Here is a 27,982-nt window from a genome sequence, read left to right as displayed (position 1 = left end):
GAGCCAAATGTGGTTTACATATGTTTATTGTTTGATATTGTTCCATTTCAGACATTACAATGACCCCGGCTTCCTATAGCTCCTCCCACCAGCCGCCACTGATAGAGGTGTGTAACCCCCCTCCAAAACATGGCTGTACTTACTAGGCACACTACTTTAACAGATAAAGTGATGTACATGTCTTGTTTAATTTCAAGACTGTTATCTTCATTGACTGGCTGTATTGATGAATTATATTGACTGATATGGTTTAACGGTAACCTTTACACAAACATGAAAGCCAACAGATGTGTCCAAGAGAAACAATTCACATCATAAACTAGTTTTCCATCCAATAGGCGACAGATTTCCATGTTAATATTCTAGAATTAGCATAAATAAAATATGCGCATATTCCCACCAGTGGTGTTTCCACCAAACTGAATCCCACTTAAGTTTTCAGGTACCGAATACATTTTTTTCAATGTGTTTCCGTTGCATTTTCAACTCTACGGATAGTTTTGTCACAAAAACTGTTGCGTTTAAAAGCAAATGTGCCTAGTCTAGTTTTGGCACATGTGCTCTAGCTAGCAGCTCACAGATATATGATGGGTATTATATCAATATTTGCACATAAAACGCGTTTCCAGCGCCATTTCTCACATAAATTAGTTTACCGACACAAAAAGATCCCACCATGTCGACGAACAAATGATCTGTCGGCATTTATAAAATTGTATCAAAAACTTCACAGCTGTCACTCATTTTTTGGTTTATACAGTATGACTTCACGCACATAAAAACTGTAATGGAAACGTAGTAAAATGTGTCTTTCATGTCATGTCAGTTTCTAAACAACCTAAAAAATGTCTCAAAACATTTCATCAAAACGATCATTCTATCGGCATCTTAAAAGAACATTGACCTTGTGTCTGTTCAGTGCAACGACAGAACATTCTAACAGACATGTTGACATCACCACTGTGACGTCATCACGGAACGAGTAGAGAGCTAGCAAAGTAATGTGATATCTTTTTTTTAACAATTGGTCTCTCTTTCCAATGATGTGGCACCGATGGCATCACTGAGGATGATAAATATATATTTTTTTGGAGGGGATTTCCGAGTGGCACAGCGGTCTAAGGCACTGCATTTCAGTGCAAGAGGCGTCACTACAGTCCCTGGTTTGAATCCAGGCTGTATCACATCCGGCCGTGATTGGGAGTCCCATAGTGCGGCGCACAATTGGCCCAGCGTCGTCCAGGTTTGACCGGGGTAGGCCTTCATTATAAATAAGAATTTGTTCTAAACTGACTTGCCTATACAACGCCCTATACAACTTCAACCTAAAACCATTTACATAGTCAATAAGGTTCCAAGGTGGTTCCTCAGGCAAACAACCATCCTGCAGCACTGCTAAAGGCCCACGCACCCTATGACCAAACACTAAGTCATTTGGGCTAAACCCTGTGCTTTCCTGCACTACTTCACGAGTGACGTAGAGTAGAGCTCGTCCTCTATGTTATTGATCAAGACATCGTTACATCATCATGGCGTGACGTAGAGTAGAGCTTGTCCTCTATGTTAGTGATCAAGACATCGTTACATCATCATGGCGTGGCGTAGAGTAGAGCTTGTCCTCGTCCTCTATGTTATTGATCAAGACATCGTTACATCATCATGGCGTGACGTAGAGTAGAGCTCGTCCTCTATGTTATTGATCAAGACATCGTTACATCATCATGGCGTGACGTAGAGTAGAGCTTGTCCTCGTCCTCTATGTTATTGATCAAGACATCGTTACATCATCATGGCGTGACGTAGAGTAGAGCTCGTCCTCTATGTTATTGATCAAGACATCGTTACATCATCATGGCGTGGCGTAGAGTAGAGCTCGTCCTCTATGTTATTGATCAAGACATCGTTACATCATCATGGCGTGACGTAGAGTAGAGCTCGTCCTCTATGTTATTGATCAAGACATCGTTACATCATCATGGCGTGGCGTAGAGTAGAGCTCGTCCTCTATGTTATTGATCAAGACATCGTTACATCATCATGGCGTGACGTAGAGTAGAGCTTGTCCTCGATGTTATTGATCAAGACATCGTTACATCATCATGGCGTGACGTAGAGTAGAGCTCGTCCTCTATGTTATTGATCAAGACATCGTTACATCATCATGGCGTGGCGTAGAGTAGAGCTCGTCCTCTATGTTATTGATCAAGACATCGTTACATCATCATGGCGTGACGTAGAGTAGAGCTCGTCCTCTATGTTATTGATCAAGACATCGTTACATCATCATGGCGTAGAGTAGAGCTCGTCCTCTATGTTATTGATCAAGACATCGTTACATCATCATGGCGTGGCGTAGAGTAGAGCTCGTCCTCTATGTTATTGATCAAGACATCGTTACATCATCATGGCGTGACGTAGAGTAGAGCTCGTCCTCTATGTTATTGATCAAGACATCGTTACATCATCATGGCGTGACGTAGAGTAGAGCTTGTCCTCGTCCTCTATGTTATTGAGTCCGCTACGTGTGGTGCTGTGGTCCGGGTTGAACTTCATATGTTCCTTCAGCTGCTTCAGCTGATAGTAACTCTTCCCACAGTCATAGCAGTAGAAGGGCTTTTCTCCTGTGTGAATCCTCTGGTGTACCTTTAACTCTGAGGACGTGATGAAACGCTTGTCACAGTCTAAGCAGGGGTAAGGCCTCTCTCCTGTGTGAGTCCGCAGGTGCACCTTCAAAGTAAAAATACAAAATATAAATTGTATTAATTAATAAGAATTTCAGTATATAGTAAATAGCAAGTATTATGTTGTGTAGCTGAAATAAAATCCACAACTAAATAGTTATATTTGACCTTTAAGGTCCCCTGAGCACGGAAGGTCTTCTCGCAGTAGGAGCAGGCGTAAGGCTTCTCGTCAGAGTGTATTCTCTGGTGGAGCTTGAGGTTGGACAGCTGTTTGAATGCCTTGCCGCAGTAGGAACAGCTGTGAGGCTTGTCCTGGCTGTGGATCTTCTCATGGACCCTGGAACAACAGGTAATGCAAGAACACTGGTTAAGTAGTAGTAGTTCTAGTTCACTGGAATATCCCACAATGGGAAATTGGTTCGTGACAGTTAAAAAAATAAAAAATAAATAAAAAGACATGACAACATTGAATCATAACAACAGCAAATACAGTTTAATGAAATAAATTACTACATAACGGATGTCGTAATAAAACAAACAGATGACTTAATAATACCTTTTCCCCAGATAAAAACGTAATAACTTATTACAATGTCCGGTGTTTATTACGTTATCAGGTGAGTAACACATGGGCCCATACTCATAAAGCATCTCAAAGTAGGAGTGCTGATCTAGGATCAGGTCCCCTTGTACATGTGGTGTTGTTCAGATCAGATCCAATAGGAGTGATGATCTAGGATCAGGTCCCCTTGTACATGTGATTTTGTTCAGATCAGATCCAATAGGAGTGATGCGCTAGGATCAGATCCCTCGGTCCAGTCATTATAATCTAAAAGACAAAACAGATCCTGAATCAGCACTCCTACTCAGACGATTTATGAATATAGGCCCTGAGTTACCTGAGCTCGCTGGAGGAAGGGAACTTCATGGGGCAGCTGCTGCAGTGGTACGGCTTCTCTCCTGTATGGATACGCTGGTGCTTCTTCAGATGGCCAGACTCTACAAATGTCTTCCCACAGAAGGAGCAGGAGAACGGTCTCTCTCCGGTGTGCCTGCGCTCGTGGGATTTCAGGTTCCCCGTTTGGGCGAAGCCCTTAAAATCAAATCAAATTTAAAGTGCATTTAAAATCACAACACACTTTTGCCAGAGTCTGGAGTATTTACACTGAGTGTACAAAATATTAGGAACGCCTTGCTAATATTGAGTTGCCCTTAGAACAGCCTCACTTCGTTGGGGACGTGGCCTCTACAAGGTGTCGAAAGAATCCCACAGGGATGCTGGCCCATGTTGACTCCAATGCTTCCCACAGTTGCGTCAAGTTGGTTGGTGGACCATTCGTAATACACACAGGAAATTGTTGAGCGTGAAAAACACAGCAGCGTTGCGGTATCTTGACACACTCAAACCGGTGCACCTGACACCAACACTTACGACCATACGCCGTTCAAAGGCACTTAAATATTTTGTCTCAAGGCTTAACAATCCTTCTTTAACCTGTCTCCTCCCCCTTCATCTACACTGATTGAAGTGGATTTAACAAGTGACATCAATAAGGGATCATAGCTTTCACCTGGTCAGTCTATGTCGGCCTTGTCTCAGGATGGTAAGTTGGTGGTTGAAGATATCCCTCTAGTGGTGTGGGGGCTGTTCTTTGGCAAAGTGGGTGGGGTTATATCCTTCCTGTTTGGCCCTGTCCGGGGGTATCGTCAGATGGGGCCACAGTGTCTCCTGACCCCTCCTGTCTCAGCCTCCAGTATTTATGCTGCAGTAGTTTATGTGTCGGGGGGCTAGGGCCAGTCTGCTATATCTGGAGTATTTCTCCTGTCTTATCCGGTGTCCTGGGTGAATTTAAGTATGCTCTCTCTAATTCTCTCTTTGTCTCTCTCGGAGGACCTGAGCCCTAGGACCATGCCTCAGGACTACCTGACATGATGACTCCTTGCTGTCCCCAGTCCACCTGGCCATGCTGCTGCTCCAGTTTCAACTGTTCTGCCTGCGGCTATGGAACCCTGACCTGTTCACCGGACGTGCTACCTGTCCCAGACCTGCTGTTTTCAACTCTCTAGAGACAGCAGGAGCGGTAGAGATACTCTCAATGATCGGCTATGAAAAGCCAACTGACATTTACTCTTGAGGTGCTGACTTGTTGCACCCTCGACAACTGTGATTATTATTATTTGACCATGCTGGTCATTTATGAACATTTGAACATCTTGGCCATGTTCTGTTATAATCTCCACCCAGCACAGCCAGAAGAGGACTGGCCACCCCTCATTGCCTGGTTCCTCTCTAGGTTTCTTCCTAGGTTTTGGCCTTTCTAGGGAGTTTTTCCTAGCCACCGTGCTTCTACACCTGCATTGCTTGCTGTTTGGGGTTTTGGCCGGGTTTCTGTACAGCACTTTGAGGTATCAGCTGATGTAAGAAGGGCTATATAAATACATTTGATTTCATGGAAAGAGCAGGTGTTCATAATGTTTTGTACACTCAGAGTATACACCTGGCGACATGGGTAGAAATGCTATCTCTCTCTGTATCTGTCTCCCCTATACATTCCGACTATCACTGTCCATAAAATCAATAAAAGTAAAAGCAAAGAATCAGTAAAAGAGATTTAAATAAAATAACCAACCTTTCCACACACCTCACAGACGTAAGGTCTCTCTCCTGTGTGTGTTCTCTGGTGGGTCTTTAAAGCAGCCAATATGGTGAAGCTCTTGTCACAGTCTGGACAGGGGAAGGGTCTCTCTCCTGTATGGGCGAGGACACAAAACACACAATGTATTGAACTTGAATGTCTAAAAAGGCACACTAGAATGACCTTAAACAATTCAACCAAAAAAGTAGGCAAAACTTGTGGCAAAAATATTTATTGACCAGATTGGTTTAGAACCCAACTCTGATTTTTCACTTGATTGAACTTTGAAAATAAATTTAGGCTGAATACTTTCGAAAGGAACCAAAGTAAAAGAAACCTGTGTGTGTAAGTGTGTGTCTCTTCAGCTCGGCTGGTGAGCAGAACCTCTTGGTGCAGGCCGGTACGGAGCAGGGGTACGGTCTCAGTCGGGTGTGGATGATCTGGTGTTTGTCTAAGCTAACAGTGGTGGATAAACGCTTCCCACACCTAGAGCAGGGGAACGGCCTCTGATGACCGCCTTTGGTCTTGTTGGGCTTAGTCCCTGGGTTTGCTGAGTTCTGGGGGCTCCTCTCCTCTCCGGATGCAGGGTCCTTGTCCGATGCCCCTCCACTGGCAGGGCCAGACCTGGGGTTGTTGTTATGGCGGGGGTTGTTCTTGTCAGGGGTGGCTCTAGGGCCATTGTCAGGGCTGGAGTCGTCAGAACTGTGGCTGGTAATGTCAGAAGTGGGGCTTGGGTTGTTATCTGAGGGAACAGAGAAATCTCAGGTCAGATAAGAGGGTTAGTAACTCCATGGTAGCTCCTCTGTGATGCTGTACTCACTAGGCTGTATAGGATATACTATGGCTCCTCTGTGATGCTGTACTCACTAGGCTGTATAGGATATACTATGGCTCCTCTGTGATGCTGTACTCACTAGGCTGTATAGGATATACTATACATTCTTCCTCTTCCTCCTTCTTGACGTTGAAGAACCCTGAAGGAAACACACAAAATCTAATTCACGGCAAGTTGTAAATAAACAAATCACAACAGAGAGAGAAGGCAAGAGCACCTGTACTTGGGTGAGCCACACCCCATATCTCTTCCTCCTCTTCTTCTGTTTTCACATGGGCAAAACTCAGGTACTTTGTTAAGGGTGTTGTTAGGGGCCCACAGTCCTCCTGCTTCACCACCCCCAGGGTCTGCGTTACTTGATCCCCATGTATACATTTGGGCCCAGGGGATCCTGGGAGTTTGGTCTCCTGAGAGAGAAGAAAACTGAAGTGGATTTGGCACTACGATTATTTCCAGATAAAGCATTTTTTGGGTTACATGTAACTAAAGAAAGTAATATGGTCCACAGAAAAACTCCATTCTTTGGTAGGTACCCAACATATTTTAACATGATTAAGTTTGAAAAATGTGTGAATGGCAAGTTGAATGGCTGTTTCCTGGGCTTAGAGGAGAATCGCAATATTCAACTGACTCCTTCGTAAACCCAGATTCTGGTTTATTCTACATCATGCCTGTACATGCATCTATACATTTACATTGATGGAACCAACATGATCGCTGCATTGACCATTCTAGCTATTTCACTTCACTTATGTGACGTGAACTAGAATGGTGAACGTATCGATTAGACTGCTGCCACCAGGCTAGGAAACTGCTGCTTTGTTCACAACTGGCCGCTGAGCTGAGTACCGCCCTGTATTAGGTCTGTTTGAGGGTCTATACGTGAAAAAAAATTAACATACGCCCACCTTCGAAACATTATACACGTTATATCTGAGTTTATTGTTATCTACTCACCACCACGTCCATTGTATATAGTAGTGCTCTTTAAAAAAGCTCAGAAAATGAAACAAACTGCTTGTTGTTTTCTTCCCGCTTCCGCCTCAGTGTCGTCAGACGTGATAGACGAGAGTAATCAACTACCGCTTGTGATTTAGCTAGTATCTTTTACTTCTGTCTTTTTACTGTTAAGCTAGCAAGTTTATAGTTAGCCGATGGTAGCTTCTTATCTTCCCATTTTTGCATTTGCTAATACAACTATTCAGCTATGAACTTCGCTTTTGTCTTACGTTCATCGGCCACAGGACGTCGTTGAACGGCGACTTTTGGAGAGCACCGTAATATTAGCTACTGGGCAACATCGTAAGCCTAACAGGTTAACAGGTTTAGTTAACAGGTTTAGCTACCGTTAGCCATGGCCCTGTCCTGTGTGACATGACAACTTTCTCGACCTGCTGATGATCCGTGTGTCATCTCAGTGATCCTGTGATATTCCTGCCCGGTGGACCATCTTAACAACACAGCATGGATGAGGTAAGAGGAAACTTGTGGGTGGAGGAACCGCTTTCTTTCAAGATATGAGTGTAAAGATTTCATGTAGCTAGCTTGCTAGCTTGTCGCCGATGCCTACTAGTATCTGCTGTCAGTTGAATTGTTGGTGTAATAACAATGTAGTTTTTAACTAATCACGTGTCTAGCGTTAACTGTTGTTTCGCAATATGAAAGAAAGCAGCAACAACTTCTTGATTTGAGGAATCTTTACTTTAGTATCCGTCAGGAGACAATACAGCACAGCAGTGTAGCGATGTTCCTAACTCAGGGTCCAGCGGAGTAGACTGAACTAAGTGCTGAATTTGTTTCAATTGTTTACCTGTAAGGATGTAGCCTAGCCTGTGCTGTTTTCTGCTTCAGGAGTCTGCAGACCAAGCGCCCAGCCTGTCTCCTCTTCGCCACAACGCTGGAGCTGACTGTAACCATGGTGACCAGAGCTCACTGTTCAGCCAGCAGAAGATGGTGTTGGAAAACCACGATTATCTCCATCACAGTGAAACACTGGCCTCAAAGGTTTCAGCGGAAGAGAGAGGAGTGTGGTGTGAGTCTGATGTCCCTGTAGGACAACAGAACAACCTCTACAACACAACATCATCCACTAACAAGTCTTTCCCCTGCTCTGTGTGTGGACGACTCTTCACTACAAAACAGTCCCGGGACCGACACGTGAAGACCCACACGGGAGAGAAGCCGTTCCACTGCACCGTGTGTGGGAAGAGCTTCTCTCAGCAGTCCTCCTTTAGGATACACCAGAGGAGCCACACGGGGGAGAAGCCCTACCGCTGCCTTGAACCTGACTGTGGGAAGAGCTTCTACCAATCAGGAGCCTTGTTGAGACACGGAAGGGGTCACGCTGAGAGGTCGACCAGACTAAGAGCTGCTGGAGATGTGCTGCTTGTCCAGCAGGACGATACTAGTAACAAGGTGGGGGAGAACTAGGGCTGTGTCTCAATTGGCCCCCTACTCCTTATATAGTGTACTACTATTGACCAGGCACCAGGGGCCATCCCTATTCCCTAAATAGTGCACTACTTTTGACAGGAGCTGGCGATAATCAGTTACTCAGCCCTATGGGCCCTGGTCAAAGGTAGTGTACTATTTAGGGAATAGGGATTGGTCCTGGTGCCTGGTAAAAAAGTAGTGCAGAATGTAGGGAATAGGGTGTTATTTGATACGTGACCCGTGACAACTAGCTGTACAATAACTTTTCAACTGGTATGTTTTAACCGTTTTTAACTTTTCATTGTTGCTTCATTTTAGAATTCTAAACTTCAGGCTGTAGTGGATGTGCTGCCAGAGCAAGAGGATGTCCTTCTGGCTGAAGGTACTGATGGGTGGTTTATGAACACATGTTGCTACTGTGCAAACAAACGAACACACATCTTCAATTGCAAATCATGTTCAAGTGAGTTGCTGGCCCTTTGAGGACCACAATATACAGTGAGTGTACAAAACATTAAGAACACCAGCTCTTTCCATGACACATATAATCCCAGCCCCCGTCCCCACAGGAGGCCTTTTGCCTTTTGGTAGTCCGTCATTCTAAATAAGAACTTGTTTTTAACTGACATGCCTAGTTAAATAAAGGTTAAATAAAATGTAAAAAATAAACATAGACTGACCAGGTGAAAGCTATGATCACTTATTGATGTCACCTGTTAAATCCACTTCAATCAGTATAGATGAAGGGGAGGAGACAGGTTAAAGAAGGATTTTCAAGCCTTGAGACAATTGATACATGGATTGTATATTTGTGCCATTCAGAGGGTGAATGGGCAAATATATTTAAGTGCCTTTGAACAGGGTATGGTAGTAGGAGCCAGACGCACCGGTTTGTGTCAAGAACTGCGATGCTGCTGGGTTTTTCAAGCTCAACAATTTCCTATGTGTATCAAGAATGGTCCACCACCCAAAGGACATTCAGCCAACTTGACGTAACTGTGGGAAGCATTGGAGTCAACATGGGCCAGCAGTACTGTGGAACACTTTCGAAACCTTGTGGAGTCCATGCCCCGACGAACTGAGGCTGTTCTGAGAGCAAAAGGGGAGGTGCAACTTAATATTAGGAAGGTGTTTCTAATGTTTTGTATAATCAGTGTAAATATGCCTCCAGACTTTGTTTTGTTTCATTGTGTTTTTATCCTGAATAATGTTTAATGTACACGACCGTTCAAAAGTTTGGGGTCACTTAGAAATGTCCTTGTTTTTTTTAAAGAAAAGCACTTTTTTTGTTGTTGGTCCATTTAAAATAGCATCAGATTGATCAGAAATACAGTGTAGACAATGTTAATGTTGTAAATGACTATGTTTGCACTGCAGATTTTTTATGGAATATCTACATAGGCGTACAGAGGCCCGTTATCAGCAACCATCACTCCTGTGTTCCAATGGCACGTTGTGTTAGCTAATCCAAGTTTATCATTTTAAAAGGCTAATTGATCATTAGAAAACCCTTTTGCAATTATGTTAGTACAGCTGAAAACTGTTGTCTGATTAAAGAAGCAATAAAACTGGTGTTCTTTAGACTAGTTGAGTATCTGGAGCATCAGCATTTGTGGGTTCGATTACAGGCTCAAAATGGCCAGAAACAAAGCATTTTCTTCTGAAACTCATCAGTCTATTCTTGTTCTGAGAAATGAAGGCTTTTCCATGCGAGAAATTGCCAAGAAACTGAAGATCTTGTACAACGCTGTGTACTACTCCCGTCACAGAACAGCGCAAACTGGCTCTAACCAGAATAGAAAGAGGAGTGGGAGGCCCCGGTGCACAACTGAGCAAGAGGACAAGTACATTAGAGTGTCTAGTTTGGAGAAACAGACGCCTCACAAGTCCTCAACTGGCAGCTTCATTAAATAGTACCCCCAAAACACCAGTCTCAACGTCAGCAGTGAAGAAGCGACTCCGGGATGCTGGCCTTCTAGGCAGAGTTGCAAAGAAAAAGCCATATCTCAGACTGGCCAATTAAAAAGAAAAGATTAAGATGGGCAAAATAATACAGACACTGGACAGAGGAACTCTTTTGCCATCGAAGCTGAGCATTTACCCACTGAAGTCGGTTTCGACTCCGAACTGCAGTCAGGTCAAGACCCTGGTGAGGACAACGAGCACACAAATGAGCTTCCCTGAGACGGTTTCTGACAGTTTATGCAGAAATTCTTTGGTTGTGCAAAACCCACAGTTTCATCAGCTGTCCAGGTAGCTGGTGAAGAAGCCAGATGTGGAGGCCCTGGGCTGGCGTGGTTACACGTGGTCTGCGGTTGTAAGGCCGGTTGGACGTACTGCCAAATTCTCAAAAATGTTACATTAAATTCTCTGGCAACAGATCTGGTGGACATTCCTGCAGTCAGCATGCCAATTTCACACTCCTTCAAAACTTGAGACATCTGTGGCATTGTGTTGTGTGACAAAACTGCACATTTGAGTGGCCTTTTGTCCCCAGCACAAGGTACACCTGTGTAATGATCATGCTGTTTAATCAGCTTCTTGATATGTCACACCTATCAGGTGGATGGATTATCTTGGCAAAGGAGAAATGCTCACTAACAGGATGTAAACACATTTGTGCACAAAATGTTAGAGAAATAAGCTTTTTATGGGAAAAGTTGGGACCAAAACTTTACATGTTGCATTTATATTTTTGTTTAGTGTATTTGAAGTAATTCCAAATACTTTATCTGGGATTAATTGGGCTTGTCTTGCGCAATGGAACCAATAAGAGTAGCCTCAAAAACCGCAAACCCCGCCCATCTGGTACTCCTGGCATGCTAGAGCAAACGCTAACAGTATCTGAAAGATTTCAGATAGTATTTGAACCCAGGTCTGGTGACCACTGGTCTAATCCAGAGACATGTATTTAGAGCGTTGGACCAACTTTGTCCTGCTCCTCCTCCCAGCTCTGTAAACACATGGTTCTGATCTAACCAATGAAATAATGAAATGTATTTATAAAGCCCTTTTTACATCAGCCAATGTCAAGTGTTATATAGAAACCCAGCCTAAAACCCCAAACAGCAAGCAATGCAGATGTAGAAGCACGGTGGCTAGGAAAAACTCCCTAGAAAGGCCAGAACCTAGAGAGGAACCTAGAGAGGAACCAAATAGCAGTCAGATTAAAAAAGACCACGTAATACAAACATTTCTCACACACTTGCCAAGGTTTACATTGTACATTTGAAACCAGTTGAAGAATGCAATATGGGAAAGTTTTTAAAGTAAGCTGTCGTCAAGTGAAGTATGAGATTCTGGGCCTTGTCAGGCCCGCTGCAGTTTTCCGGGTTTTTATAACTGAGATTGTAGCAGTTTATAGTTTTGAGGAGAGACCCAGTAACTGGACTGTGATCTTGAGATCCCTGACACTGAGAAACACAAACAAAACAACATTGTTTTTCCTATGAGGGGTGGCCAGTCCTCTTCTGGCTGTGCCGGGTGGAGATTATAACAGAACATGGCCAAGATGTTCATAGATGACCAGCAGGGTCAAAAAATAATAATAATCACAGTGGTTGTCGAGGGTGCAACAGGTCAGCACCTCAGGAGTAAATGTCAGTTGGCTTTTCATAGCTGAGCATTCAGAGTTAAAGATAGCAGGTGCGGTAGAGAGAGAGAGTTGAAAACAGCAGGTCCGGGACAAGGTACCACATCCGGTGAGCAGGTCAGGGTTCCATAGCCGCAGGCAGAACAGTTGAAACTGGAGCAGCAGCATGATAAGGTGGACTGGGGACAGCAAGGAGTCATCAGGCCAAGTAGTCCTGAGGCATGGTCCCAGGGCTCAGGTCCTCCGGGAGGGGAGGGAGAGAGAGAGAGAGAATTAGAGGGAGCATACTTAAATTCACACAGGACACCGGATATAAAAATGATAAATACTCCAGACATAAGACTGACCCTAGCCCCCAACACAAACTATTGCAGCATAAACCTATCTCATTCCCACAGGAGACAGTCCTGCTCCTCCTCCCAGCTCCGTCCCCTCTACACCGGGAGGACTACCTGTCCGACACCGGCAGAACCACAACAACACGTCCCACACCAACACCTGTCAGAAGTGCGGAGAGCAGTTCTCTACCTTCTACAAGCTGCGTGTCCACCTGACCACCCACAGGGGAGAGAAGCCCTTCTCCTGTCCAGACTGTGGTCAACGCTTCTCAGCCCGGGGGTACATGGAGTCACACCAGAGGGTAGGTTGAGTTGATTTGAGTGCGTCCCAAATGGGACCCTATTACCAGTTGGGATGAATCCCCTATTTCTTTATTTAAATTGTTGTTCAGTTTAAAAACATTTTTAAAAGTACAAAGAAATCCTAGAGGACAATGAAAGTGTTAAATCTGAAATCTGTAAAGGTGGGAAACAGTGCCACTGTTCACCTAGGCGCTAATGTTGTTGATGGTCCAGCAGCGCACCAAAAATATGGTGTTCTAGCGTGCGTGCAATGATGTCAGAGGGAAAAGTAAAGTGTTCATTGTTTTCAGTAACGTCTTTATTATTGTAATATTCCAAACAGCAGTTTCACCAAATACGGATTCCAGGTTTGACTAAAGGATCACTTTTAAGTTAAACAATATATTTTTGGTATTTTCATTCATTAGCCAATGGTACTACAACCCCCCCTGCATGTCAGAAGTCAAGTTTTCAAGATAGAGCACTTTTTGTCCAAAGCAAAAACTCTGATTGTTTATCAAAAAAACATTCCTTTTAAATACACTTATTTTCAATGTGGTCCTGGGTGTAGGTACACATCAAGGAGAGACCACACCCATGCCCTGACTGTGGTAAGAGGTTCCTCTCCCTGGGAGACCTGAAGAGACACCAGCAGAGCTTCTCCGAGGAGAGACCGTACAGCTGCTCCGAGTGCAGGAAGAGTTTCACCCAGCCGGGGTTCCTAAGAGCACACCAGAGGACACACACCGGGGTAAAAGGTTACCGCTGCCCCTACTGTCACAAGGACTTCTTCACTGCATCCAGTCTGAGGAGACACAAAAAGCAGGCGCATGCGGAAGAGACCGTCACGCTGCCCCCTAGTGGTGGACTCCAGCTGTCACATGCTGGAGAGAGCCTGGGTCAAGCTGAAGCTGGTGTACCAGGACTTAAGGTCATAGTGAAGGAGGAGGAGGATCCTGCTTTTGGTGAGTACATGTTCTGTCACAAGTCATAGTTACGCCTTATTGTGTCAGACCGGTTTAGTTACACACCAATTACTAATAAAACGAAGTAAGGAGGGCATCTCCTATAAAATATAAATCATTAAAGCTAGAGTCCTTAATTAAGACAATAACAAGCGGGGACCCCACCTCTGTTTTGGTAAAAAGCTGAGGTACGGGCCTGGAGAAATGTAACTACTCTCAAATGCATAGACCGAGCTATGAATGCAAGGACTGACCATCTATGATATCAAAACGTATAGTTTTAAGTCTACACAGTGTTTGATAAAAACATTGCAGCAAAACTATTTTATATTTTGGGTTCTGATGTGGTACGACAGTTGAACTAAACTCATTAAATATTTATAAGTCATATTCTACAAGAATCAATGGGTATATATCATTAAAGGAACGTTCCACAGCTTGCCTCCACAACAAGTTGTTACAGGCAAACCTCTCCGGCCACGTTGCAAAAATAAGTGCACACATACAGTACATGTCATTCAATCATTTCACCCACACCACTCGCGCACATGAACTAGCGTCTGTGTAGCCAAGCGCTAAAATAGAACTTGGTTCTATTTGAGTTGCTCCACACACTGCATGACCCCTCCTTATTGTATATCGGGAAGATACAAACCCAAGTCCCCTCCTTATTGGATTCCGGGAAGATACAAACCCAAGTCCCCTCCTTATTGGATTCCGGGAAGATACAAACCCAAGTCCCCTCCTTATTGGATACCGGGAAGATACAAACCCAAGTCCCCTCCTTATTTGTATTTATTTTTTGGAACCAGGAGAATAATGGCGTCGGAGGGTAGGACTGCCATCTTATCGGCTCTCAACCAATCATGCTTATTTTGTTAGTTTTTTTCGCGTTGTTTGTAACTTGTTTTGTACATAATGTTGCTGCCACCATCTCTTATGACCGAAAAGAGCTTCTGGACATCAGAACTGGGATTATTCATCTCAAATTGGACGAGGAGTTCTTCTTCAATGAGTCGGACGCGAGGGATATACTGCAGACACCCGACCAGGCCCAGATCCCTGTGATTTGCTGGAGAAGGAAACAGAGATTTTAAGGCAAAAGATCAGGGTGCCTTGCGAGGATCAGGCGACGAATGGCTAATATGCCCTTGCTTTCTGTTCTGCTAGCTAACGTTCAGTTTCACTGAGTCGTGGCTGAACGAAGACGTTAAGAACATACAGCTGGCGAGTTATACACTATCGGCAAGACAACAGTAGCCTCTGGTAAAACACGGGGCGGGGGCCTATGCATTTATGTAAACAACAGCTGGTGCAGTGAGTGAATATAAACCCTTGGTCTTACCCCATTCTACTTTAGTATTACATTAACCTCTTTTGCAAGAGGGCAGTATTTTCACTTCCGGATGAAAAGCGTGCCCAAAGTAAACTGCCTGTTACTCAGGCCCAGAAGCTATAATATGCATATAATTAGTAGATTTGGATAGAAAACACTCTAAATTTCCCAAAACTGTTAAAATAATGTCTGTGAGTATAACAGAACTCATATGGCAGGCAAAAACCTGAGAAAAATCCAACCAGGAAGTGACCATCAGGAGATAGATATTCCTCATCAACCTGGATAAAGCCTCTATAGTGTACTGACCATCAGGAGATAGATATTCCTCATCAACCTGGATAAAGCCTCTGTACTGACCATCAGGAGATAGATATTCCTCATCAACCTGGATGAAACCTCTGTAGTGACCATCAGGAGATAGATATTCCTCATCAACCTGGATAAAGCCTCTATAGTGTACTGACCATCAGGAGATAGATATTCCTCATCAACCTGGATAAAGCCTCTGTACTGACCATCAGGAGATAGATATTCCTCATCAACCTGGATAAAGCCTCTATAGTGTACTGACCATCAGGAGATAGATATTCCTCATCAACCTGGATAAAGCCTCTGTACTGACCATCAGGAGATAGATATTCCTCATCAACCTGGATGAAACCTCTGTAGTGACCATCAGGAGATAGATATTCCTCATCAACCTGGATAAAGCCTCTGTAGTGGCCATCAGGAGAAATATATATTCCTCATCAACCTGGATGAAGCCTCTATAGTGTACTGACCATCAGGAGAATGCGCCCAACCACCATGGCAGGTGAAACCACTCTTGTTTTTCCCCAAGTCTTTCTCCTTGAAGTATCCACTCCAGGAAGAAACAGTAGGCTGTGGTAGGCAGGCGGTATTTTCTGAAAGGGGGAAAAAATAAATAAAAGACGAATCAGATTTGTTGTTAGGATGGTGTGTTCTCTAACATTAGTAAACCCAGCTGATAGATGGAGCCGATACCAAGGTAACGTGATCTAAGTCTACCTATGGTAATCGGGAGATTACCATAGCACGCTTGTAGCCTATTGAATGCTATACGAGACTAGTAAATACAGCTATTTTTCGATATTATTGTGGGAGCACACCCAGCAGCCAAATATGGCAATTTTCAAGTCAGTGTTAGCCTAGCAGGTAACGTTACCAGCTAGGCTATGTCAATGCTACCACTTCTCTACGTTACCAGCTAGGCTATGTCAATGCTACCACTTTTCTCTATGTTACCAGCTAGGCTATGTCAATGCGCTAGCTCTAGATGTAAAGAAACTAGGCAGATCTCTAAATTAAGTAACGATATCAGAACTAACGATTCACAACAGCGCTAACGTTATATGTCAGTTTTTCAATATAAAAAGATTAGCTGGCGCAAAACACTTACTCTGCTGTTATGTCTTCTTGGCCCCGCTGGTTTAGGATGTCTTCTCCAGTTGATCTTCAGGATTACAGCCTCAAGGCTGTTTAACTAGGAACGTACACATGTTCCCTGTATTCGAGTGGGCGAGGCAAGTAGAGATTGGTCAACCTCGCTCCTCCCTGATTAGCCCCAAATATGCCACTGATGGTAAAATCCGGACCCAAAAAAAGAATACCTAGCTTTTGATCTACAGTCCTACAGGTTCATAACGTGATCTGGACAACAATGTTGAGGTCAAAAAAGTTCCTTTTTTAATTTTAAGTCCAAAAATGGATGTAGCAACTGCAGATTGTAGCTTTTTTTTGTATTACTCATTACCCTTTGACCTTCAGTTCTCATGTTAAGTTCGTTAGTTATGGTTTAGTATATTTAACCCAAACTATTGTCCTCATCCACACAGGAGACAGTTCTAACAACCACCACTCTGAGACTACTGAGGAGAGTCTCCCTGCAGCCGTAGAGCATAAACAACAACAACAACAACATAAACAGCATCACAGCTGTCATAGAAGAGCCCACCCCTGCCCTGTGTGTGGAAAGGAGTTTCCCATTGCCTACAAGCTTCAAGTCCATATGAGAATCCACACTGGAGAGAAGCCTTACTCCTGCCTTGTGTGTGGGAAGAGCTTCGCCCAGAAGGGGAGCCTGACGCTCCACCAGATCGTCCACACTGGAGAGAAACCTTACTCCTGCCCCGACTGTGGGAACACCTTCTCCCAGATGATCAGGTGTGTTGTTGTTATCAGTGTAGACCAGTGCCGTATTAATTAGTGCACACATAGATTCTAGTGCACACCATAGCAAAAATGTTTTGCAAAGGAAAACAAAAACAAGCGCTTCTTATTGAACAACTACAGGTCATCCCTTCTCTGTTACGGCCGTGTGCATCCTTTTGGTTCCTAGTGAATACGACCCGTGTCCGTCCTTTTTAAGTATATATATGTATTTAGTTTGGCATATGCCATTTGCATGCTCATGGAGTTCATTGGTTTGTTTTGACTGGCTGCTATCTGGGTGTAATAAAACTTGAACTACATATAACTAACTTATAACTGATCAGCCTGAAGAGACACCAACTGTTGCACACGGGAGAGAGACCGTACCGCTGCTCCGAGTGTGGGAGAAGCTACACCCAGCAGAGAAACCTGAGGTGTAAACTATGCTTTTTATTTATCAATTATAAGGTTTACAGGGTCATTTCAAGTAGTCAAGTGTTTTTTGTGGTTTTTTAAATCTATTTTTATCTTATCTTAGGGCCCACCAGCTGAAGCACACTGCAGAGAGACTTCACTGCTGCTCTGTGTGTGGGAAGCGCTTCTTCACACCCTCAGGACTCAGGGATCACCAGAGGTTAGTATGGACTTGAATCGATGACTTCACTATTATTTTTTGTCATCTCTTTTATTTGATGTTCCTTTATTAATCACTTTTATTGCCTTCTGTTGTTTTTTTTATCTCCTATATTTCATTGTTAAGTGTTGTGATTTTAAATGCACTTTAAATAAAGTTTGATTTGATTTAGGTCTCACACAGGAGAGAAACCATTCCCCTGCTCTGTGTGTGGGAAGAGCTTCTCACGGCCTGGTCTCCTGAGAGAACACCAGCAGACTCACACAGGAGACGGTGGACAGGTGGAGCGAGACCGCAGCAAGGTGGGAGACAATTATAGCCACGTCCCAAATCGCAATAGCCTGGGCCTTGGGAATAGGGTTCCATTTAAATTATGACTGTCAGTGCTTCAAGTGTTTCAAGAGGAGACGTCAATATTCTGTCATCTAGGGAACCTTCATAGGTAGTTAGGGTCAAAAGCTTTGTTATTCCTATCTTGTTTTTTTTTAAATATTTAATACAATTTCCATTCTAGGACCCTGGTGACCGATCGAGCCCCAAACCCAAAGAGTCCCTGGGTGAAATTCTGGGACTGAAAATTATAGTTGAAGAACTGGAGAAAGAAGAGGAGGGGAAGGAGGCGAGAGAAGAAGAGGATGAGGAAGTTGGTGGTTTGATAAATTCCGACGGAGAGGAAGTTGGTCACGTTTCTCTTTCTAGTAAGAGGCAGAATGATGACGATTTTGATTGAGCTCTTCATTGTTGAAGAATGCATCCCAAAAATGGCACCCAATTCCCTACATAGCACTACTTTTGACCAGAGCCCTTTAGGGAATAGGGTGCTATTTGGGACGCAGCCTCTGTGTTTGTTAGTCGGTCAGCTAGTGTTAGCATAACGGCTAAGTATTTGTTTAACCTGCTCTACACTTTTACCCATAGGGCTCTATGTCGGGAATAGGATGTCATTTGGCAGATCCATTGTTTAACCTCTTCATTTTTCCACACAGGAAAAAGCCCTGTCCCAGTCTTTGTTAGCGGTGAGATTCCCTCTACATCAGCAGAACCTGAACAACACCAACAAATCCAGGAGAAACGATACAGAACCAAGAAGCCTCACCTCTGCTCGGTGTGTGGAAAGGAGTTCCCTAAACCATCGAAGCTAGTTGCACATCTCCGTACACACAGTGGAGAGAAACCCTTCCGCTGCTCCGTGTGCGGTAGAGGTTTCTCCACAGGGGGTATCACCCTACAGAGACACCTTCTGACGCACACAGGGGAGAAACCGTATCACTGCTCTGTCTGTGGGAAGAGGTTCATCCAACGAGGGAATCTGTTAAAACACCAGAAGGTACACACTGGAGAAAAACCTTACTCCTGCTCCGTGTGTGGACGGAGTTTCCCTCGATTTGAGCGTCTGAAGGACCACCAGCGGACACATACAGGAGAGAAACCTCAATCTTGCGATGTCTGTGGGATGAGGTTCTCCTACGCGTCCTCCCTCAAGGTCTTTTAGACATTATTACCACACTTCCCTACATTGTTTTTTATCACTGAAATTTAATTTTATTTGTCACATGCTTTGTAAACAACAGGTGTAGACTATATACACAATGAGTAACGATAACTTGGCTATATAGACAATGAGTAACGATAACTTGGCCAGTACCGAGTCCATGTGCAGGGTTACGAGGTAATTGAGGTAGATATGTACATATAACTAGGAATAAAGTGACAGATAATTAAGAGTAACAAACTATTTGTTAATCTTATGGCTTGGGGGTAGAAGCTGTTCATGGTCCTGTTGGTTCCGGACTTGGTGCGTAGGTACCGCTTGCCGTGCATTAGCACAGAGAGCAGTCTATGACTTGAGTCTTTGACAATGTTTAGGGCTTTCCGCCTGGTATAGAGGTCCTGGATGGCTGGGAGCATGTAGCCAGTGAAGTACTGGGCCGTACGCGCTACCCTCTGTGGTGCCTTGCAGTCAGATGCCAAGCAGTTGCCATACCAGGCAGTGATGCAACCAGTCAGGATACTCTCAATGGTGCAGCTGTAAAACTTTTTGAGGATCTGAGGACCCATTCCAAATCTTCTCAGCCTCCTGAGGGGGAAGCGTTGTCGTGTCCTCTTCACGAATGTGTTCTGTGTTTGGACCATGATAGAGCCTTAGTGATGTGGACACCGAGGAACTTGAAGCTCTCAACCTGCTCCACTCCAGCCCCATCGATTGTGAATGGGGGAGTGCTCAGCCCTCCGTTTCCTGTAGTCTACTGTCAGCCTTTGTCATGCTGACATTGAGGGAGAGGTTGTTGTCCTGGCAGCACACTGCCAGGTCTCTGACCTCCTCCCTATAGGCTGCCTCATTGTCGTCGGTGATCAGGCCTACCACCGTCGTGTTGTCAGCAAACTTAATGATGGTGTTGGAGTCGTGCACGGCCAAGCAGTCGTGGGTGAACAGGGAATACAGGAGGGGACTGAGCACACACCCCCTGAGGGGCCCCCGTGTTGAGGGTCAGCGTGGCAGATGTGTTGTTGCCTACCCTCATCACCTGGGGCCGGCCCTTCAGGAAGTCCAGGATCCAGTTGCAGAAGGTGTTCAATCCTAGGGTCCATTGCTTAGTGATGAGTTTGGAGGGCACTATGGTGTTGAGCTGTAGTCAATCAACAGCATTCTTACATAGGTGTTCCTCTTGTTCAGATGGGAAAAGACAGTGTGGTGTGCAATAGAGATTGCATCATCTGTGGATCTGTTGGGGCGATAATGCGAATTGGAGTGGGTCCAGGGTGTCTGGGATGATGATGGTGTTGATGTGAGCCATGACCAGCCTTTCAAAGCATTTCATGACTACAGAAGTGTGTTACGGGCGATAGTCATTTAGACAGGTTACCTTGGCCTTCTTGGGCACAAGGACTATGGTGGTCTGCTTGAAACATGTAGATATTACAGACTGGCTCAGGGAGAGATTGAAAATGTAAGTGAAGACATTTGCCAGCTGGTCAGCGCATGCTCTGAGTATGCATCCTGGTAATCTGTCTGAATGTTAACCTATTTAATGGTCTTACTCACATCGGCTACAGAGAGTGTGATCACAGAGTCGTCCGGAACAGTCGGTGCTCTCATGCAAGGCTCACTGTTGCTTGCCTTGAAGTGAGCATAGAAAGCATTTAGCTCGTCTGGTAGGCTCGCATCACTGGGCAGATCTCGGCTAGGTTTCCCTTTGTAATCTGTGATAGTTTGCAAGCCCTGCCACATCCGACGTGTGTCAGAGCCAATGTATGAGGATTCGATCCTGTATTGATGCTTTGCCTTTTTGATGGTTCATCGGAGGGCATAGCAAAATTTCTTATAAGCTTCCGGATTAGAGTCCCACTCCTTGAAAGCGACAGCTCTAGCCTTTAGCTCAGTGCAGATGTTGCCTGTAATCCATGGCTTCTGGTTGGGATATCTACGTACCGTCACTGTGGGGACGATGTCGTCGATGCACTTATTAATGAAGCCGTTGACTGATGTGGTAAACTCCTCAATGCCACCGGATGAATCCCTGAACATATTCCAGTGAAACAGTCCTGTAGCTTAGCATCCGCTTCATCGGACCACTTCTGTATTGAGCGAGTCACTGGTACTTCCTGTTTGAGTTTTTGCTCGTAAGCAGGAATCAGGAGGATAGAGTTATGGTCAGATTTGCCAAATGGAGGGCAAGGGAGATATTTGTATGAGTTTCTGTGTGTGGAGTAAAGATGGTAGAAATGAGGTAAAACAGATTTTAGTTTCATTTAAAATCACCGGCCACTAGGAGTGCCACCTCTGGATGAGCGTTTACATTTTCTTGTTTATGGTCCTATATTGGTAAATAGTGTGGTCTACAGCTTATCATGAGGTATTCTAACTCAGGCGAGCAGAACCTTAATTTTAGAGATCAAGCAACCAGCTGTTGTTAAGAGACACACACCTCCCCCTTTGAGCTTACCTGACGCTGCCGTTCTGTCCTGCCGATGCATAGAAAAACCAGCTAGATGTATATAATCCATATCTTTTGTTCAGCCACGACTCCGAGAAACAGGATATTCCAGTTCTTCAGGTCCCGTTGATATGATAGTCCAAAATGGAGCTCATCCAGTTTGTTCTCCAGTGATTTCACGTTCGCCAATAGAACGGAGGGTAGAGGCGGATTATGTCAACCGACATAGTTCACTAGTTATCTCCACATTCCCTTTTCCCTACACTTTTTCTATCCCTTTAATGATGTAAAGTGAGTTGTGACCCGTCTAATATGCGTTTTAATTCAATTCTGTCTTGACAGGTCCATCGCAGGATGCACACCGGGGAGAGACCTTACCAGTGCTCTGTCTGTGGGGAGAGCTTCAACTCAACAGCAAACCTGAGGAAACACAGACAGTCCCACACTGGAGATAATGGGTCTGCTAACATGAAGAGGGGTCGGCTCCTGAGGTCGTCCCACACTGGAGAGGGGTCTGCTGCTGTTACTGTGAAGAGGGGTCGGCTCCTGAGGTCGTCCCACACTGGAGAGGGGTCTGCTGCTGTTACTGGAGGATGTCAGACCGCTGGTGGGGATGCTCAGGTAAATCGTCAGACTATACCTGTGGGCTATCCAAACCAGATGGGGGAATAGGACGTCACTAACAGGATTAATTTATTGATTGTGATTGATTTTTGGCTTCAACATTTGTACAGTTTAAAAGTACAAAGAAATGCCAGAGGATAAAGCATTTTATAAACTGGGTGGTTCGAGCCCTGAATGCTGATTGGCTGACAGCAGTGGTATATCAGACCGTATACCACGGGTATGACAAAACATATTTTTTGTCTCTAATTACGTTGGTAACCAGTTTATAATAGCAATAAGGCACCTTGGAGGTTTGTGGTATATGGCCAATATACCGCGGCTATACCCCCTCGTGCCTTATTGCTTAAAAATACACGTATTTCATCAGAGTAGGATGGAATATTTTATTTTAACTAAACAGTCTCTTAACTCAGCGTACTGTGTGACTCCTCTGCCATTTAGGGAACCGTCGTAAAAGATAAAAGCTCTCTGGGTCCTGACCAAGGCCACGGTGAAGGCTGCAGTCAAACATCTACCTTATATATCGATAGTAAAGAAGAGGAGGAGGAGGAAGTTGGTGGTTTGATAAATTCCGAAGGAGAAGAAGTTAATTGGGATTACCTCAGTAAGTAAAAGATTATTGGTGACAAAAAAACAAACAGAATTAGAGAAAAACAATGGCACCAGATGGTTGTTGATGTATAGGCTGAATCCTACATAGTGAACCAGATGGTTGTTGATGTATAGGCTGAATCCTACATAGTGAACCAGATGAATCCTTCATAGTGAACCAGGTGGTTGTTGATGTATAGGCTGAATCCTACATAGTGAACCAGATGAATCCTTCATAGTGAACCAGGTGGTTGTTGATGTATAGGCTGAATCCTACATAGTGAACCAGATGAATCCTTCATAGTGAACCAGGTGGTTGTTGATGTATTGGCTGAATCCTACATAGTGAACTAGATGGTTGTTGATGTATAGGCTGAATCCTACATAGTGAACCAGATGGGGATGTATAGGCTGAATCCTACATAGTGAACCAGGTGGTTGTTGATGTATAGGCTGAATCCTACATAGTGAACCAGAGGGGAGTATAGGTGAATCCTACATAGTGAACCAGGTGGTTGTTGATGTATAGGCTGAATCCTACATAGTGAACCAGATGGTTGTTGATGTATAGGCTGAATCCTACATAGTGAACCAGATGGTTGTTGATGTATAGGCTGAATCCTACATAGTGAACCAGATGGTTGTTGATGTATTGGCTGAATCCTACATAGTGAACCAGATGGTTGTTGATGTATAGGCTGAATCATCAGGTCTTGGATCTTCAGCATTGCAGGGCCGGAAGTCAGTTTCTGAAAAGTTTGAGAACCAAGTTGAAGATGAAGATGAAGAAGATGGTTATGATGTGGAAGAAGAGGAAATTGGTGGTCTGATTAATTCAGACGGAGAAGAAATTGGTTGGGATCGTCATCGTATCAGTAAGTGATAGAACGTTGACAGTTAGAATTTTGATGGTTCACTCATTATCTAACCCCATACTGTTTCATCAACACAGGACAGAGTGTCAGCCGTCCTTCTGACAGCGAGGAGAGTCCCTCTGCATCAGGAGAACCTGAACAACACCAGGAGAATCACAACAACACAAAGACCAAGTCTCACCACTGCTTTAGATGTGGGAAAGACTTTGCCAACATCTCTAACCTACGGCGACACCAGAAGAGACACTCAGGTTGTTGTCTCCACTGAGTGCCTATTAAATGATGAGTTCTAATATGGAATTCCACATGACATTCTTTGATTCTTTTTCATTGATATGTTGTTGTGAACCATTTGGAATTCACTTTGAGGTTGTGTTCCAAATGGCACCCTATTCCCTTTGCAGTGTGCTACTTTTGACCAGAGCCCTATGGGCCCTAGTGCACCACCAAGGGAATAGGGTGCCAATTGGGACACAACCCAAATACTGTAAATCTGACTTGACAGGAGAGAGTTCCGAACACAGATCCGACAGCGAAGCCAGGAAGTCCCACTGCTGCCCAGAATGTGGAAGAGACTGTAAGAAGCTATCAGCTCTACAAAAACACATGAAGATCCACACAGGAGAGAAGCCGTACCCTTGCTCCGTGTGTGGGAAACAGTTCCGTGAAAAAACAGCCCTCCGCGACCACCAGAAAGTGCACACGAGAGAAAAACCTTACCCTTGCCCCGACTGTGGGAAGAGGTTCGCTCACTCAGGAGCTATGAAGAGACACCTGCTGACGCACACCGGAGAAAAACCTTACTCCTGCTCTGTGTGTGGGAGGAGCTACACCCAGATAGGGCGACTGCGAGAACACGAGCGAACACACAGGTTGGTTCTATGTTAAGTTTAGATGTTCTGCTGTTTAGTCTTTGCTGGCTCCTTTTTAGTCTGCCTATCTTGTAGTATTAGTCATACACATATTTGGGGGCTAAATAGGTTTAGGGTTAGGGTTAGGGTTAGGGTTAGGGTTAGTAGCCCTTTTTTGAAAAAACGTTTCTACCGCTGTTGCTGATGCACATCAGATCTGGGCCACAAAACTTCTCAGAGTAGGAGTGCTGATCTAGGATCTGTCCATATAATCTTATTCATTATGATCTAAAAGGCTCAACTGATCCGAGATCAGTACTCCTACTCTGAGAGGTGTTGTGAATATGGGCCCAGCTCGTTTGTCAAATAATTGGGCAAAAGATCAGAATTTGGCTGCCTGTGTAAACGTAACCTTTGTCATTTCTGTGTGTAATAAAAAGTGGTCTACACATAAAATGCATTTTTTATTATTATTATTATTATTATTACAGCGAGGAGAAACACGACTGTTCCGTCTGTTGGAGGAGCTTCTCCAAAGCTACGGCCCTCGTCGCTCACTTCAGGTAAAGCACTTTGGGACAACAACTGATGTTAAAAGGGCTTTATTAAATACAATTGTGATACACTGATTCATTCATGAATTGATGTTTTGATTGATTCAGGACCCACACTGGAGAGAGACCCTACAGCTGTGAGGAGTGTGGGAAGAGCTACGTTCGAACCCAGAACCTCCGAGCCCATCAGAGGAAAAGTCACAGCAGCTCACTACCAAACCCTGGGACTGGGACAGGGGAAAACCTGGCTGCAGGGGTGAAGAGTGAAGAGGATTCTATTAGTATCAGTGATGAAGAGGAGAAGGAGTTGATGCTAGCAGGGTGGAGGAAAACGAGGACAAGCCTTTCACATTAGGATAGATTCCTCTTTGTGCTGACCATCTCTAGACACTGAATGAATAGAATGGACCAAAACAAGGACTAGCCAACCACATAGGATTTTCTGCATCCAAAATGGTACCCTATTCCCTAAATACCAGGCCCTGATCAAAACTAGTGCACTACATAGGAAATATGGTGTCATTTGGGATGCAGATAGGCTTTGTGGTGATGATCTGCAGACAAAGAACCAATAGAATGGACTGTAGTTCTGAATTCCACCAGAGGAGGGCAGCAAAGTCGGAGACGAAAATGATTAGTGTTGAGAAATTGAGTTTGATCTAAAACATACACTACATGATGTGGACACCTGCTCATCTAACATCTCATTCCAAAATCATTGGCATTAATATGGAGTTGGTCCCAACTTTGCTGCAATAACACTCTTCTGGGAAGGCTTTCCACTAGATGTTGGAACATTGCTGCAGGGACTTGCTTCCATTCGGCCACAAGAGCATTAGTGAGGTCGGGCATTGATGTTGGGCGATTAGGCCTGGTTCCAATTCATCCCAAAGGTGTTCGATGGGGTTGAGGTCAGGGCTCTGTGCAGGCCAGTCAAGTTCTTCCACACTGATCTCAACAAACCATTTCTGTATGGACCTCACTTTGTGCACGGGGGCATTGTCATGCTGAAACAGGAAAAGGCCTTCCCCAAACTGTTGCCACAAAGTTGGAAGCACAGAATCGTCTAGAATGTCATTGTATGCTGTAGCGTTAAGATTTCCCTTCACTGGAACTAAGGGGCCTAGCCCAAACTATAAAAAACAGCCCCAGACCATTATTCCTTCTCCACCAAACTTTACAGTTGGCACTACAGTATGCATTGGGGCAGGTACCGTTCTCCTGGCATCTGCCCAACCTAGATTCATCCGTCGGACTGCCAGATGATGAAGCGTGATTCATCACTCCAGAGAACGCATTTCCACTGCTCCAGAGTTCAATGGTGGCGAACTTTACACCACTCCGCCTGACGCTTGGTATTGAGCATGGTGATCTTAGGCTTGTGTGCGGCTGCTCGGCCATGGAAACCCATTTCATGAAGCTCCCGACAAACATTTGTGCTGACGTTGCTTCCAGAGGCGATTTGGAACTCGGTAGTGAGTGTTGCAACCGAGGACAGACGATTTATACACACATCAGCACTCTGCAGTCTTGTTCTGTGAGCTTGTGTGGCCTACCACTTTGCGGCTGAACCGTCTTTGCTCCAAGAAGTTTCCACTTCACAATAACAGCACATACAGTTAGTTGACGGTGCCACATTGAAAGTCACTGAGCTCATCAGTAAGGCCATTTTATTATTTTGTCTATGGAGACTGCATGGCTGTGTGCTCGATTTTAAACACCTGTCAGCAACGGATGTGACTTAAATAGCCGGATCCACTAATTTGAAGGGGTGTCCACATACTTTCGTGTGTATAGAAAGGTTGTCTTTTCTTTTTTTAACTGCATTGTTGATTAAGGGCTTGTAAGTAAGCATTTCACTGTAAAGTCTACACCTGTTGTATTCGGCGCATGTGACTAATACAATTTGATAGTTACGAAAATGATGCACGCAAGTCGATGGGGCAGAAGTCCATGTGTTGTTATGATTCTGAACGTCATATAGCAAGCAACAATGACAAGAAGCTGCCATAGTTTAATTTTGTTCTCGATGCCATGTCTTGTTTTGACTGGTGTCTCATCTACGCTAATATGGCTCAAATTCACTAGCTAGCTAACCAACAACTGTAACGATGTATTTGAGCGATTTGAACAAGTGCTCATTGTGCAAATGTATTGGTTTTCAATAAACATTTTGAGAATAAAAATATAGTTTACATATAGTCAACAATATAAGCCTGTTTTTCCCCAAAGTTGCGTCCTCATTGGTAGTTGCTTAATAACCAACCCATCTACTGACCAGGAACATTCCGTTGAACTGACTGAAGAGATTCTGTAATTATTCTGTTCTTTTTTGTATACATCTCAATCATTTAAATATGTTAAATTCCTTCACATTTTATCATATTTGTATTTGTCAAAGTTCTGGTGGTGCCAAGAAATAAACCCAGTGCGTTGTAGCCAACACATGCAATACCACTCACTGACGTCTATGCGCAATTAATGTCAGGATTGAATAAATACCCATTAAAAACCTGCTCCTTTCCCTAGAATAACGAATCAATGATATTTTAATTAATGTCACTAGGGTCTATGGCAGTTTACCAGGCAGTTGCCCCTCTCCCTCCTTTTACTGCCTTTCTCCTCCAATACGTGGCGGTAGA

At 44.2% G+C, this 27,982-nt stretch overlaps 2 protein-coding genes across 6 annotated transcripts; one reads left to right on the top strand and one right to left on the bottom strand.

Moving 5' to 3' along the window:
* Positions 1-8: 8 nt before the first annotated feature.
* On the bottom strand, positions 9-7,327 carry LOC106594426 (zinc finger protein OZF). 2 transcript variants are annotated; one of them, XM_014185793.2, is made up of 8 exons: positions 7,110-7,327; positions 6,370-6,559; positions 6,232-6,291; positions 5,655-6,059; positions 5,312-5,430; positions 3,581-3,774; positions 2,850-3,018; positions 9-2,727 (listed from the first exon to the last, which is right to left on the bottom strand). In XM_014185793.2, exons 1-8 carry the CDS (start codon positions 7,119-7,121, stop codon positions 2,446-2,448), a joined length of 1,431 nt encoding a protein of 476 aa, XP_014041268.2. In that variant the 5' UTR covers positions 7,122-7,327; the 3' UTR covers positions 9-2,445. The 2 variants fall into 2 exon arrangements, with proteins under 2 accessions (XP_014041268.2, XP_045566751.1); XM_045710795.1 differs by having other exon boundaries at positions 5,324-5,430.
* LOC106594126 (zinc finger protein 585A) lies at positions 7,321-26,210 on the top strand. 4 transcript variants are annotated; one of them, XM_045710703.1, is made up of 19 exons: positions 7,321-7,625; positions 8,004-8,184; positions 8,295-8,567; positions 8,904-8,967; positions 12,576-12,817; positions 13,369-13,762; positions 16,958-17,285; positions 17,618-17,707; positions 17,812-17,907; positions 18,080-18,209; positions 18,422-18,605; positions 18,894-19,390; positions 22,185-22,463; positions 22,911-23,073; positions 23,786-23,935; positions 24,013-24,186; positions 24,441-24,807; positions 25,278-25,349; positions 25,449-26,209. In XM_045710703.1, exons 1-19 carry the CDS (start codon positions 7,621-7,623, stop codon positions 25,693-25,695), a joined length of 3,936 nt encoding a protein of 1,311 aa, XP_045566659.1. In that variant the 5' UTR covers positions 7,321-7,620; the 3' UTR covers positions 25,696-26,209. The 4 variants fall into 4 exon arrangements, with proteins under 4 accessions (XP_045566659.1, XP_045566655.1, XP_045566653.1 ...); XM_045710699.1 differs by having other exon boundaries at positions 8,004-8,567; positions 22,185-22,333; positions 22,394-22,463; XM_045710697.1 differs by having other exon boundaries at positions 8,004-8,567.
* Positions 26,211-27,982: the final 1,772 nt, after the last annotated feature.

This window comes from Salmo salar, chromosome ssa02 (genome assembly GCF_905237065.1).
Source record: "Salmo salar chromosome ssa02, Ssal_v3.1, whole genome shotgun sequence".
Taxonomy (NCBI): Eukaryota; Metazoa; Chordata; class Actinopteri; order Salmoniformes; family Salmonidae; genus Salmo; species Salmo salar.
Note: the sequence above shows the minus strand (reverse complement) of the source record. Positions and strands in the feature narration are given on the sequence as shown.